This window comes from Agelaius phoeniceus, chromosome 1 (genome assembly GCF_051311805.1).
Source record: "Agelaius phoeniceus isolate bAgePho1 chromosome 1, bAgePho1.hap1, whole genome shotgun sequence".
NCBI classification, from domain to species: Eukaryota; Metazoa; Chordata; class Aves; order Passeriformes; family Icteridae; genus Agelaius; species Agelaius phoeniceus.
In genome coordinates, this window is record NC_135265.1 from 70,213,374 (window position 1) to 70,227,982 (window position 14,609).

The window sequence follows — 14,609 nt, forward strand, 5'->3', positions numbered from 1 at the left end:
ATCAGAGTTTAGAAAGAGTTTCAATATTCACAAATATGGGACCCTAAGAAAAATTGTTTATTTTGCCCATGAGCTAACCCATGAACCACCTGGGCTTGTAAAGCTCAAACTGACTACAAGAGCTAGAAATTAGTTTCCCCATTTGACTCAACACTTAAATAATGACCCAAAAAGGTCAACCTGGGCAACACTGCAACAAAAGGATAAAACATGCCTGCAAGAGATGTCTTCCTCAGAGATGGTATCGGAACTAGTCCAGTTGTGCTGCTCATTTTGGAAATTTCAAAATGTAGAGTAGGTTTTATCTTTGTCAGACAGAAAATTTTGCTGGAGTTCATTCTATTCAGTTTTGTAGCACTTTTAGTTATTACAAAGGATCATCTCACCTTCTGTACCATGATATCACATTCTCCTGTTCTCCAGCATGAGTAGGTGGAGATGTCTGAAGAGATGGGGACAGAGATTCCCTTTCCTGTGCAGGCTGTACCAAAGAGAGCTAGAACAGGTGTCTACCAACATTTTTTACCCAAATGGTTCAGAATTCTCTGGTCTCTCCTAACTTATTTTCAAACCTATGTCTGCCTATATTTATGTCAGGTTCTAAAAATAAGTGGCACCGTTCACATTTTGAATTTGAATTATCTGTTGAATATCTAAAAAGATAAGGTGGAACGGGAAGCCCCTCTGTAAGCAGAAGTACAATCTAGTTAAAATGAGTGAAATTTATCAGAAAAAATGAGTAATGAGCAGTGAGAAAAACTGTCTCATTTCGCTAATTTTACTTTATAAATTATCTGATTTGACATTCTGTGCTAAAAATCTGCCTATGTACCAAGAAAAGCAAGGCATGTACTCCACTTGGTCAAAACAGAATCTGTAGCTGCAAAAATATTGCTGCATTAGTACTGCAGCACGAAACCCTGTGCCACCAAACTGAAGACTCCCATGGTTGTTTTTAGATTGCTGTGTATTTAGAAATAACTGAGTACGCCAGGCTTCAGGTCTGAGTTTATGCTGAGCCCCCTGGTTATCTGCAGTCACATCAGAACTGCAGTAATTTCACCACACAGGTGTCATCAAAGCACGGAAGCATGCAGCAAAGCTTTCCTTTCCCCTACTTGCACCCCATTTCAGGAATAAAGGAAAAGATGAAAGGAATGAAAAGATAATTCTTAATCCTTAACTGGTATTTAATGCATTTTTCATGAGCTATATTGAGACCATCAGCTATACTGAGCTATATTGAGACTATTTTATTTGTGCACTTTTGCCTGGGACTGGCAATGAACTTTTAATATTAAAAGTTTTTTTCACAAGAAAGAGGTGAAAGGCTGCCAGAATAGGCTATAAAACTAAGCATGTGTTAATAGCATCTGTTACAAATAAGGCTGGATTCCACTTTCCATTGTCTTACTCCTTTTTCCTCAAGTTGTTTAAATTTTCCAATTCAAAAGGAATTTGGCTGAAGATTTCTCTTACTTGGTCTTGAGCTCAAGGAGGGCTGCTTGCGGAAGAGTCATACAAAACCTACTACAAGCCTTTAAATAGTGGGGTTGTGAGAGGAAAGGAATACAGCTGTCTTCTAGGATGTTCAGACTAGAGCAATTAGGTACAACAAAGAAGCCCATCCAGTTCCCCCTTTTGCTCCCCAAGAAATCCTGCAGCAGATCTGTCAATGCAGCTGCTCCAAAAGCTGTTCTGGACAGTGATAAATGCCACAAACCGTGGCATTTCTCACCAAGGCATTGTTTTAAAAGACTTCAAGGTTGCACGGGTGATTCTCCAAAGGAAAGCCCCCTCGGGTTGTCACGTAATACTGAAAGGAGTATATAATTTACATGATAAACACCTTGTTCTGAAATAAATACACCATTTTGGACCCACTCTCTTAATACCTTAAAGACAAGCTTTCAGATCTCTGCAGCTGAAAACAGCACAAGAGAAATGGAACTGAATTGCACATATCTCACCTTTAATCCTTGGCACCACTATATAAAACCAGAACTAAAAAAAGGTGAAGACAGAAATGGCTATTGTGTTCTGTTACGAAACGGTGTTCCCTGTTACTCCGAGTTTTGCCTTTCATTTCATGCCAAAAGAACTCCAGTAAGTGATGCTAAGTCAGAAAACAGCCTGTCAAACACATGAAGCCAAAGTACTCCTACCACGTAACACAGCTTGTGCAAAATTATTTTTGCTGATAATTAACCATCTAGCTCCCTTTTTTATGGCTCTCTAAGAATATTGAAAGAAGCCAAGTGTCCTGTGTTAGCACTGTAGAAGCATTTCCAGGTATGGCAAACTCACGTGTGCACACTTGGCATTAATGTTTGATACAGAAAAACAGCAGAACTGCTAATGAGGCCATGGCAGGTAAATTGGACCATCTCTTTATCACTATATGGACAGGCTGGAATGTAAATAAGGATGTTTCTATCTTTGAATGGTAAAAACACCAAATTCTCTCCTAAAAATTTGTAAACGAATTTACAAGTTACAATTATTTTTATTTTCAGAGGAGCATAGTCTCCCAGAACTCCCCTAGTTACATAGCTAGGCCAGAAATGCCAAAGGACTGAAGACCTAGTTGAAGTCTATCATCAAGTTAAACAAATTCCCAAATATTTCAACCTGTCTGGAAGGCTGACTAATTCAAATCATATTTGCATCTTACTACTTAAATAATGCATGTGCTGGGGCTTGTTTTGACAGTAGTCAGTCTATTACTAACTCCTGACTAATGCTAAAGTTTTAAGTGCCGTACAGGAAGTACAGTTCCTAAGAACTAGAAGCAGATTGCAGATGCTAGATATCCTCAGGGGTCTCTCCTATCCCTGGATAAGATGCATCTCATCAATCAGATCCAGAGAGCCAAAGATTTACAAGGTTAAAGATCCAGATGTGAATTCTGAATCTCAGGCTTCAGCAGGAACACTGCATTCAATTTTCAGTTTCAGTGTGTTCTGATGAGGTTAAAGATATTTTCCTTCTAATTTTTATAGATATTATGCAATGATAAGAGCGAAATAACAGTCATGTTTAAAGTGTGTAAAACACGTAAACCCCCTCATTTCTAGTGAGTCCACAAATCTGTTTGGATACAAAGATCAGTATTTGCATCCATTGATACAATCAATATTTAATATCCTCAGGAAAAATACAGCCAAGAGTATTTTAGCTGGACACATCCAAGGCTGTGGTCTGGAGTTGACTTGAATGTGGTCTGGCAGTAGGTTTGGAAGTATAAATCCCCTGTGCAGGACTGTCTCTGATGATCATGATAACCATGGCAAAAGATTCTTGAAGTTTCCTTCTTCATGGCGCCAAAACTGTATCTAGGAAACCACAATCTTCTACCTTCTCTTAGATTAGAAGCAGAAAATGCCTATCAGTACCTTCAACGTTAAAAAGGAGTTGGATTTCAATACATTCAATGTTAAAAAGGAGTTGAGTTTGTGAATACTTTTAAGGTAAATTTCTTAGGGCATCACTTAGCTAAGTATTAGACTTTTGCAGGTGAGGGATTTTTTGCTTCTCAGGCTCAACAGTGAAAGAGCTCCATGAAATTCTTCTATCATGATATCTGAGAATATTGCCATTACCTCTGCCTTTTATAGCAACAATCAATTCTTGTTTTTTTCCCCTGAACATACATAGGCCTGTTCTATCTGTATCTCACTACTTACCAATAGAGCAGGGAAACATGCTAGTGCATCAGAAATGTTTTTTTGGTTCTGGATGGAGAAAGGCTGCCTGGGTAAAACAAAAAATAAAAAAATCAATCTCACCTTCACCATAAAATACCCTCTCTTCAGGGAGATGCAATAGTTTTGGCAAAGGTTGAGAGAGACTGGACCTATTTTATAAGGCCAACAGTCACACATTATGGAGCAGCCAAAAGCCCCCTGCAAAGCACAACTGCTTCTTATTTCCTCCTCTGTTGCCATACAGTGCAATTAAACTGGTCAGAGTCCTGGGAAGATGTAAGGGGTTTAGCACACAGAATTCAACCTGCCTGATCCTCAGTCATCTCATGCCTTTTCTTATCCTTAAAATTCAGCACAGGCATGAAAAGTAGCAGGACTATGGTTCTTTCTATATTAATAAACCATGTGGATTTTAAAAAGCTATAGGAACATGTTTAATTTGGACAATGACACACTATGAGCACATTTCATAAATGATTTCTAAAGAATGTCAACTAAAAAAACCTTTTGTGAGTGAGAAGGAACAGGATTTCTTCATTCTTTCATGCTACTTATTTGAGTTATTCCATTAAGTCAACCCCCAGATATGTAATGACTTTTCCCTATATTTATGTATTTTTTTTCCCCATCACTTGACAGGGGGATGAAAACTTTTTTTCTTGTGTTGTTCCCTAATTACATTGATGCAGCATTTGTTTTTTATTTCCTCTTTGCCTACCTCCTGAACTACTCATGGCTATTCAAAATAAATGTCAAAATACAGTAATAGAAGAATGCCTCAGCATCTCCAGAGGCTGAATATCTCAACACAGCATATTATGGTTGTGTTTTCCTGTAAGTCTTTAAGTCAGATATATTTTACAGCCTTATTACTTTCTATATTTTTCACTTATGCAAGAAATAAAGCACTCTAGGCTTTTAATTCAGTGACATTTTTTTCCAGTTTGTATCCATTTTAGATCTTTCTAGAGGCTAAAGGTTCATGTAATAATTCACTTTATTTTCCCTTGTACTGTTTTCAGCATTTACCTTGCTTTAAATGTCAGAGCCTTTCACTTCTGTTACTTTGATTTCCTTGCTGCGTCTCTTCTCTGCAAGCTGTAACTGATGGTGTATTCTGGTGTGGTCTCCCTGTCTTTTCCCACTTTCAACAACCCTTTTTAAACTCAATTGTATCTTCTAACAGTTTTTTATTGCAAAACCCACACTGACCACTTCTTGTTTTTTTAATGTTCTTTCCAGAGGAACTGCAGCCTGCTGTACATTGGCTATGAAGCCTCAGCAGTCCCAGCATCCCTTCCATGCAAAGGGATTCCAATACCTCCTGTTGCAGCATGATGCTCACTGACTTCCTTAATCCACAAAGTGGATTTATTCAAAAGCAGTGCTCTGACTTGACTGTGAACATTCAGTCATATCAGATGGGATTCAAGGAACGTTTTGATCGATTCCACATTATTCTTGTTGCCGTCAACGAGATGTTCTGAAGCGTAAGTTACTTCAGAGAAGCACCTACACAAAAGTCTGACTTCAGGTTTTAAAGACAAGCAACAAGCTGCTGCAGTAAAAGATGAGTAAGAGAATGATCTTACAATAAAGAGATGTCTGAATATGTATTAAGACAGTACAGATATCAGAATAGGTTTTCAATACTTAGAACATGTCTGATATGAATACAGAAATTGTAGACTGGCAAAATTCAAAGTACTATTCAAAGAAATAATATTTCTTGGAAAATGAGGAATTCAAGAAGAGCTTTTGACCATATCTCTTAATATTTTATTATTCTGAAGTGACATATTTTACAGAACTGGATGACTATTTCAGTTAATATCAGCAGTTGAGACTATGACCACCGCAGAATGGACAACACTTAACAAAACAACATTGCTCCAGGTGCTTAATGATAATAACATATATTTGAAGCCTGATACTTCCATTTAACATGCTTCTACTACTTAAACAAAACTTTTTAACAAGTAACTACGTGTGCATCAAACTTTCTCCAAAATTACATTTTATAGGAATTGTACACTGCATTTTTAAAGCACATAATTGAACTGGCAGAATAAATGAGCTGACACTAAGAAATTGTTTGAAAACTGTGCAATATTCCTGAAATGATTCACCCAAAATGACTGTAATTACAGAAAGAATATATTATTACTGCATTATTTAATTCCAAGCCATGATATCAATTATAAAATTAAACCCATTTGTTACCCCCCAAAACAATGGCAGCAAAACTGTTCTTCTCTCCTGAATCCCTATTTCCCCCCATACAAATCCAATAACTAGTGGAGCAAATAGGAAAAGAGGACTGACTAACAAGAGGAAGATGGTGGTAGTAAGCCTGTAAGAGCAAGGAAAGACAAGAAGAGTAAGAAGGAAGAAGCAAAATGAATGATGTATTGTGCTCCTCCTTACTATGTGAGAAGCTATTAACTATTCTACTCCTTATCACCAAAGAGTATTTTACCCGGACATTTTTTCTACTGATCTTATAAACTCTGAGTGCTTTTGTGTTAATTGCCAATGAAAGTAGATTTCAGATGTGAAGGTTACTATCAATACTCAAATAGAAGGGAGAAACATGAAAGGTGGTAACATGTTTAATTAAAAATAGTTAAGAGAATAAAAACCCCCAAGAAATCAGACTTACAAACACCAAAACTATAGATGAGAACAGAAAAAAAAAAAGTTACCATTTTTAAATGCAAAAGAAGCAGTGTACTTAATATGGTATCTGGACATTAATTAGTCAGCTCTAGGGGGCAACGCTTAGTACATACTTTTCAATACTTTATAGAATTTATGTCTTCCAGTCACTTCAGTATCACTCTACACCTAGAAATTAAATTGATACACTGAACAATATGACTAATACTCAAATTTGACATTTGCTAAAAATACATTTCAATGTATTTTTAACAAGTGAAACTGAGACTACAGAACAGTAATGAATATTTCTTCATGAGTGAGTGTATGTAAACAAAATTGACTTAATTCCCTCCACAGAGTGAAATACAGTAGACAGAAAATCATTTTATCAAAGTATGTAGGAACACAAGTCTCACTCAGCAGGACACCCCATAACATTACTGAGAAAGTTGTATCTCAATTTATTTTCCAGTGGAATTCTTTTTAGCTTTTTTAGGGTGTTCAAAGGAATTGAAGTAGTCCAGAAAAATGTACAATGTTTAAACACATTTGTCTGTATTGTGTTGTTGTCTATGTTTTCATCATGGCTGATGAAGAAGCTTGGAAACAGGTAAGCTGCAAGTGCATGCTGCTTTTGAATTTGTTTAGCAGCTCTTCTAGTAACCTGTAAAGGGAAAACAGTTACAACTTTAGAAAATTCTGGAAAGGGAACAATTACTACAAGTTTTGATTATTCTGTCTGAGACTTCAGGTATCCTGTCTGCTTTTCTTGTGTAGCTGAATTGGAAATTTGAGTTCTCAGCCTTGTCTCTGGAAGGTATTTGTAGATTTCTCTTAAGTATTACGATTGAAAGATCAGAGATATTATTACTGTTCCAGGAGAAACGTTAATTCACCACAGTCATGTTCTTTTGTCCCTAACAGACAAACTGTGTATGAGTTCATGTGGGGACATAACAATAGTTAATTTACATCTACCCAGCTGTCAAGAAAGTACCTCGTGCAGGGGATAGTATCTACTATAATCCACAAACCACAGATGTGGGAGCAATGGTGTTGATGGGCCTGCTGTAGAAAATATTGATTGTAATACTGGAGATGCTTTAAGTTGTTTTACAGTCTTGGCTGGGTCTTTTACTTTCTCCTTAATCTAGGGAATAATGTGATCTCTGAATTTTCTGCCCTATTTCAAATGCGAGCCATATAGGGCAGACATGTATCACCTGAACCTTTTGGCATGTGGCATTACTGAACGGCCCAGTAACAGAAAAAACAAAATTACAGTGTGTGTTAAAAAAACCAAACGAGTCCAAGAATAGCAACTTAAACCAGAAAATCAGTATCTGCTTCCTCAGCGGGTCCTCTGGAAAAGGATCATGTCCATGTAATAATTTAGCATCATACTAGTGATTGTGAATGAGCACACACAAACAGCTCTCAGTGAGAGCATAAATATGTTATTTTACACAAATACATGTAGATTACAATCACCTGCCTGGAAAAATGACAATTGCCGTGTAGTGACCTGGGAAACAGAACAAATTCTGCACTGTCTGGGGCTCAAAACACTGAGGCAGAAGTAATAATGATGAAATTCTTGATTCTCATTTGTCTCAGGAAGCTCAGATGCTTGTGACTAAGTGAAAAAAAAATTTCTACAGGTGTTTTGGAAAATTTGAGTTAAAAGATCTCTCCTTACTCAAAACTGATTTTTAACTTTAATGAAGCGTAAGATCTAAGTAAGATGAGGAGGTATCTTGAGACTTGTTGTGACTAGAGAAGAGCAGGTTTGACTACATAGACAGAGGACTTCTGGGAGAAGGCACAGACCACAGACCATGAGCTGCACAGTCTCTTTATGTGTCTACAAAATATTCTAAATTCTGACTGCTAAGTGCAAACTGATTTGATGCAGGAAAGTACAATGAAACCAATCACTAGTTCAAGCCATCTGTACTTACTTACTACTCTACTCATTACAAATCTGTCCTAGTTGTACTCTTCATTATGCTGTGGTTGTAAAATAGACTATCAAGTATCTGGCTGTTTGTCAAAGGTCGTGGTGGTGGAAAAGGAAGAATCCAAAATTCCTCCTCCTGATGTTAAGAAAGAGCCACAGACCCTCTTTATTTGTTTTTTAAAGGAAACATGCCAGTTTTATGAGTTCCCCATACATCAGCTTGCAAAAGCCTGAACTTTGTTCTTGGCCATTTTTTTAATTGCTACTTAATTCAGTAAAACAATACAATGGAACTCACAGAAACCTTAAGATTATCAAGGAAGACTAAAGCAGACAGATACTACAAGACAAATACAAAGCTACACTGAACTGAGAAGATAGGATGGGAAAGCAGGATATGTCACAAAGCCATTGGCTCCTCTGGGTAATTTAACAGGCCATGAACAAGGCAAGGACTGAGCTTTTTCCCGGCTCTGTCCAAAAAGGCTTCTGCTCTGTAATTCAGAAGGGTCAAATATGGTGAAAGTTAATCCTTTTATATCAGAGTTTTCTTACAAGAGTAAAAAGCAATGGCTCCAAAGACCATAAAGGAAACAAGAGGTTGCAATATACTCACTTTCTGTCAGTTCCACTTGAGAGCTGAGGCAAGGCTTCCAAAGCTTGCTTAAAGCTTGATCTACAAGGAAAACAAAAATACTCATATTCTGCTAGTACAAGACTCAGCATTTACAGTTTCTCTCTATAAATCCTATGGAAAGATGCTATATTTTATCCATCCTTTATTTCAATAAATTGACAAAATATTTACCTGAGACCTGATATGCATATGCAAATTGAACATAAAATAGTCATCGGGTCAAGCATGTGTCTTGATATTCCTAATGTGATGTACATCATACATCAACAGGAAATGTTTAGTCAGCAGCTCACTGAAGACTGTCACGTCCTGGACTGTTCAAAAATTAACAGGTAGAGGCTAGCCTGCCTTCTGCCTAAAACTAAGTGACCATCAATCAGTGTATGAAGAACAGATAAAACACTGATTTTGTCTCTCTGTGCTTAGTAGACAGACCACTGCATTCTGCCTTACACAAGGGTGCCTACAAAGAGTATTCCAGTGGGTTTGCACTGAGGTAACATAGTCGTAGAATATTTTAGGTTGGAAGGGACTTTAGGTCCAACCCTGATCTCAAAGCAGGGCTGATTTTAAGGTTAGAGGAGATTTCTTTGGGCCATTATCCAGTCAAGTGTTGAGTAACTCCAAAGATGGGGTTCCCACCCCGCTCTGGGCAACAGGAGTGGAACAGAAATGAGGGAACAATGCAGGACCTGCACAGATAGGTAGAATCTTGTCAGCAAAAGATTAATATGGTGACTTATGGCAACTACTACTAGTTACAAGTCCAGCAATAAAAAACACCTCCATGAAGCTCTGGCTTTAAGGGTTCACTGTACTTTGCCCTATGACAGACAATATAATTTCAATTTTATCCAATTTGAGCCACTGCCCAGTAGTTTTCTTTTAGTAGTTTTTCTTTTAGAGGCCTTTGTCACTATCAGAATAGGGAAGTGAGTACTCTGAATTGGAATGCAGTGACACCAGGGGACACTATGTGTGACTCTATGAAGACACATTAAGACTGCAATGTCTCCTACAAAACTGTTGATTTGTAAGATGATCAAATTACCACCTGCAGGGACATATAATGCCAATCTTAAAAGAAGTGAAGGTAATTAAAATAATGAATGAATCTGCCCATATCCAATCCCCACCATAATCACCTATAAATTTCAATCAATCAGCTTTACTCAAAACTGCTGAGAGCTATGATAGCCTGTTTTTACATGCCTTGGCTGCATCAACCATTGATGGTGCTAATGCTTTTCCTTCTCCCTCTATATTAATGTGTGTGAGTGTCCCCCACACTATTTATCTTTGGTCTTGCCTCAGTGAGAAATGATAAATTGCTGAAAGCCTTTTGAAGGCATTGACTCTAGGAGACAGTGTGAAGCTGAATTCCCTTTCCCTGATTAGTGTGTGGAGAAGGAGCAGGGTATTGTATAAGCCTTATGGAGAGCCCTAATTCTCCATATCCCTATAAGGTGGCCCTGCCAGTAGCTGGATCTGTAGACCCTCTGATCAATCTGGCAGGTTATTTATGTTTTATGAGATTGCTGCGAAAAAATGGATACAACTCATCAAGATCTGCTTGTGTCTGGCTTTAGCATAATTATCCTCACCAGTTGTACTGCTGTTAAGAAGTTTTACAATTTGTTTTTGGTGGCAAATACTGGTTTGTGTCTAAAAGTCCAAGTAAAAAACAACAAAAAACCCCCTATTTTCTTTCAACTGATAAAATCTTGCTAGGCTTCTGGTTTTTGTATATTTACACAGCAGATCACATATTCTATTTGAAGCAAAATTCCTTCATTCTAAATTTACAGTATGTGTTTTTGCATGTTTACCAAGGATTCCATTACTCTGCAAAAAGTGACATTACAGCACATCTTACTTGCTTTCAGGTGTTAGGTATATGGCCACGGTATCCCTCAATGCACAGATTTCAAGTTTTGCCTAAAGACAGAAATACAAATATTGAAAATATTGAAACAATGATGACACAATGCCCTTTCACCAAGTGGATACAAGTATCCCAAAGCTTCACCTTCTTGAGAGGCAAACACTATTGCACGCTGCCCTTGTAAGCAGCCTTGGCTTCTAACAGTTTATTTCCTGTATTCTTTGTTGCCATGCTACTCTGCCAGGAGACTGCTCAAAGGAACAATTTCATACTTTTGATTCAAGTCAAACTGTTTACATGGTCACTGTGTAGTAGTTAAAAAACACTGGTTTGTCTCTCAGTAACAGTAACAAATCTTCCGTTCTGTTTCACCTTTTCTGTACTGTGATAGAAAGACAGATACAACTTTTTTCTTCTTTTTTAAAAAAATTAAATACAGTGAGCTTAACTTCTCACAGCACTGCTTAGCCAGGGAGAAAGGAAACACAAAAGTACAAAAATCTGCCAATACACATTTTGTGCTTGGTTCTTCTGGTGAATTAATTTTTTTTCATCAGATGAGGAAGCAGAATGATTGTACTTTGTTTCTTTTGTGTCACGTGGCAGGCACAAGAGCTTGGGGATTTTATTCCTGCACTGTACTGTGTGCCCAGGTATTAATTTTCACTTAGGCAAACTGTGGAGGAAACTGAACTCACAGATTAAACAAACTTCATAGATCATCCATTGGTCTTTGAAAAGCAAGCACTATCATCACAACTTTTATATGGAATAGAAACATTCTGGTAGACCATGAAATAATGTCATTTAAAAATACAAAGTGAACTTCATAAAAAATAACATTTTGTTCTTTTAAGCATAAATATGAAATTTAATCCAGTTAGACATTACAGTAACTGATCTACATGCACACACAACGTTAATCTTCCAAAACAGAACATTTAACAATGCAACACAGACAACTAATTCCACATCTAATGGAAGCCTTTGGCTTTTAGCTATCTCCCTCACCCCTCCTCTAGGTAGGAAGACTGGTAAAATGTATGCTTTTTTAGAGCTAGAACTTTCTGGCACAAAATATAACATAGCCACCTCAAATTTTATACTCATCAGAAATGCTTTTCTCAACACACAGTATTTTACCTCTTTTTATATATGCTCCAAGCTCAGGAGTTGTGGACTTTTTGAAGTCCTATGCCTAAGATTCTGGAGTCTTTTCTACATTTTAGGAAGTACCAGTACCCTCCTTCTCAAGTACCACAGCCTAAGTGAACCTGGTGGAAGGGCGAGCCCTGCAAAACTGTGGGTCATGGGATGTAGGAATACAGAGTGAGGCTTGAATGAGAATTTTTTGTTCAGTCTAGCAAGGCTTGGATGACTCTCACACTGCTGCTGTCTGTTAGACAGGATTTTCCATGTTCAGAGGACAGAAAATGACCATAAGTGACAAACTTACAGTAAGGAGAAAAAAACCTTTCAATTACAGGCTTAGGCAGCAAGTCCCTACAGTTGTTTAATCGGACAAAAAGGATATAGGCATAGCTTTGTTGTTATTCATAGATTTGGTTTAAATACAGAGTCAATCTTACTTGGCTGTGATCTTCCTATACTAATTCTCTCTCCAATGCCATTACTAGGAGCAATTGGAAAACAAGGCTTACCACTGGATATTATTTTCCCATCATAATGCAAGAATGCTGTCACGTACAATGAAAATAGGGAGTTTGCTCTTTTTCTGTTACAGCCATAGCAATCTGACTCAAAGGGATTTTTTTATAAAAAAGTGTTTTTCTTAGAGTCTTTTAAAGCTTACCCAATAGCAACACCAATCCAGCTGTAAATAAAGACAGCAAAGCTATTCTGCCCATGTTACAACAACATGGTATTTTAGAGAGAGTAAAACAAACAAGTGACTAGTCCTGCAAAGTCTTACAAGATCCTACTGCATTCTGTTTTAGGGATTTTTAAATCTCAAAATATCACTACATTGTTTTTTGCTTTAAAAGTGATTTTTTATGTCAGGCCAAAGAGAGTATTTGACAACATTTCAAAGAGATACCACTAAGATGCTTTTTATTTCATAGAATATAGGTAGCCTTTTAATGCTGTCTAACACAAAGATAACCCTAAAATATAATAAACCCAAGAACCAGTATCCCAAAGGGTATTCATTCATAAATCTGAAATAGGTTATAATGAATCCTTTTTACCTCCTTGCTTTCACTGCTACAATAAATCGAATGCCCAGATTATACCTCTGTCTGTTATTCTCAGTTTTCTACATTCAGATGTTTGACAGTACAAAGTATTCAGGTACCTGTAAAGCTCCATTTTTGCTGAAGGATGAAACACACTGCATCAGTCGACTCAGTTCTTCAGAGACTGCTTCTACAACCCTTGACATTACCCGAGGAACCAAGTCTTTAGAAATGGTAAACACCTACGTTTAATGAAAGAAGAACCATGAGCACAACACCTGCATTAACAGAAGTATTTTAACTCATTTTTACCGCTCATTTTTATCAACATACCAAAAATTCAAAAGAAACTTGAATATGAAGGATGTCTTTTGATGCTTGCCCGGCACTTTGATCAGTCCCCTCTGTTAGCAGCAAATTTGGCTATGTGATTTGTGATAACCTTCTTGCTATACAAAAAAGCAGCTAAACTTCAAAATATGTACCTTTGGCTGATAGTTGCAGGTAGTCAGGTTTCTGTAACAGAACAGCCATCTTGTAGATAGCACCTTTAATTCAGATTTGTGTGTCTGACTGACAGTTACACATTCAGCCACTGTTTACCCATCATATATTTTGCTATTTCTTCTAGACTCCTTTATATTTGACCACTGTCCAATGGCTAGTGTTGTTATACTCGGTGGCAGAGATAAACATTTGACAGCCTGTGTGAGTATGAGGGTGTCAATGGATTTTCATTTAGATTCTGCCACTCCTGCCATTTATTAGTTCCCTGGCAAAAAAAATTTAAACCTTACTGGTTTTCCCATGCATCAAAACAATCTTTATAACCACTTATTTCTATAACTTGTAAAAGTTGCATATTCAGAATAGTAACTGCATCACAAAGTTATTAAATCTATGCTTGAAGCAAAGTATGAAGATACCAATTTTCCTTAAAGGGAGTTTTACAGAACTGAGAAATTGTTGTGGATTTAAAAAACAAGAAAGTATGATTTTCTATAATGAATTCAGGAAAATGCAGGCCAAGAGGTTGGAATATAGGAGGAAGTGAGATTATAGGTTAGACACACCAAACTCGTGTCAAAGCTTAAAGGTGATGATAAAGCTGCATTAAACTGCACAGGGCTGGGAAAGAAGATGACACATGAAGTTGGAGTGGTTTATGTAAGCTTAAGTATGTGACTGGAGTGGTACAAGAAGGAAAATGAGATGTATAAAGTTTTGAAACATTTCCACACTTTCTGTTTTGAAAGATTCTAAAGAATTAAGTAGTGGATTGTTTTGCTGGAATACCTTTGCTTTTACACAAAGTTTAGATCCCATGTCTGACAAACAAATTAGAAACTGACAGAAGATATTAATATATATGTGTAAAAATCAACAAGAAAAAAAAAAAAACAAAGAAAGATTCCTACAGAGTTTTCAGTGATTTAAATAAAGAATTGTGTAGCAGGCATTCCATAAGGCTGATCATTCCAAAAGGCAGGTCTGCACCACAGGCCAAGCACAGTGACTCCACAAATGTCAGCTACCAGCTGTCACCAGTGCTGGAAAGAGG

At 37.2% G+C, this 14,609-nt stretch overlaps 1 protein-coding gene across 1 annotated transcript in view; it reads right to left on the reverse strand.

Moving 5' to 3' along the window:
* Positions 1-5,463: 5,463 nt before the first annotated feature.
* The window catches only part of EXOC2 (exocyst complex component 2), a 126,478-nt gene continuing 117,332 nt past the window's right edge, over positions 5,464-14,609 (reverse strand). Inside the window, exons 25-28 of the mRNA XM_054630018.2 lie at positions 13,168-13,290; positions 10,842-10,903; positions 8,945-9,004; positions 5,464-7,032 (exon numbers count right to left, since the gene is read on the reverse strand). Coding sequence (XP_054485993.1) covers positions 6,939-7,032; positions 8,945-9,004; positions 10,842-10,903; positions 13,168-13,290 — 339 coding nt within the window. The 3' untranslated portion in view covers positions 5,464-6,938. The remainder of the gene's footprint in view (positions 7,033-8,944; positions 9,005-10,841; positions 10,904-13,167; positions 13,291-14,609) is intronic.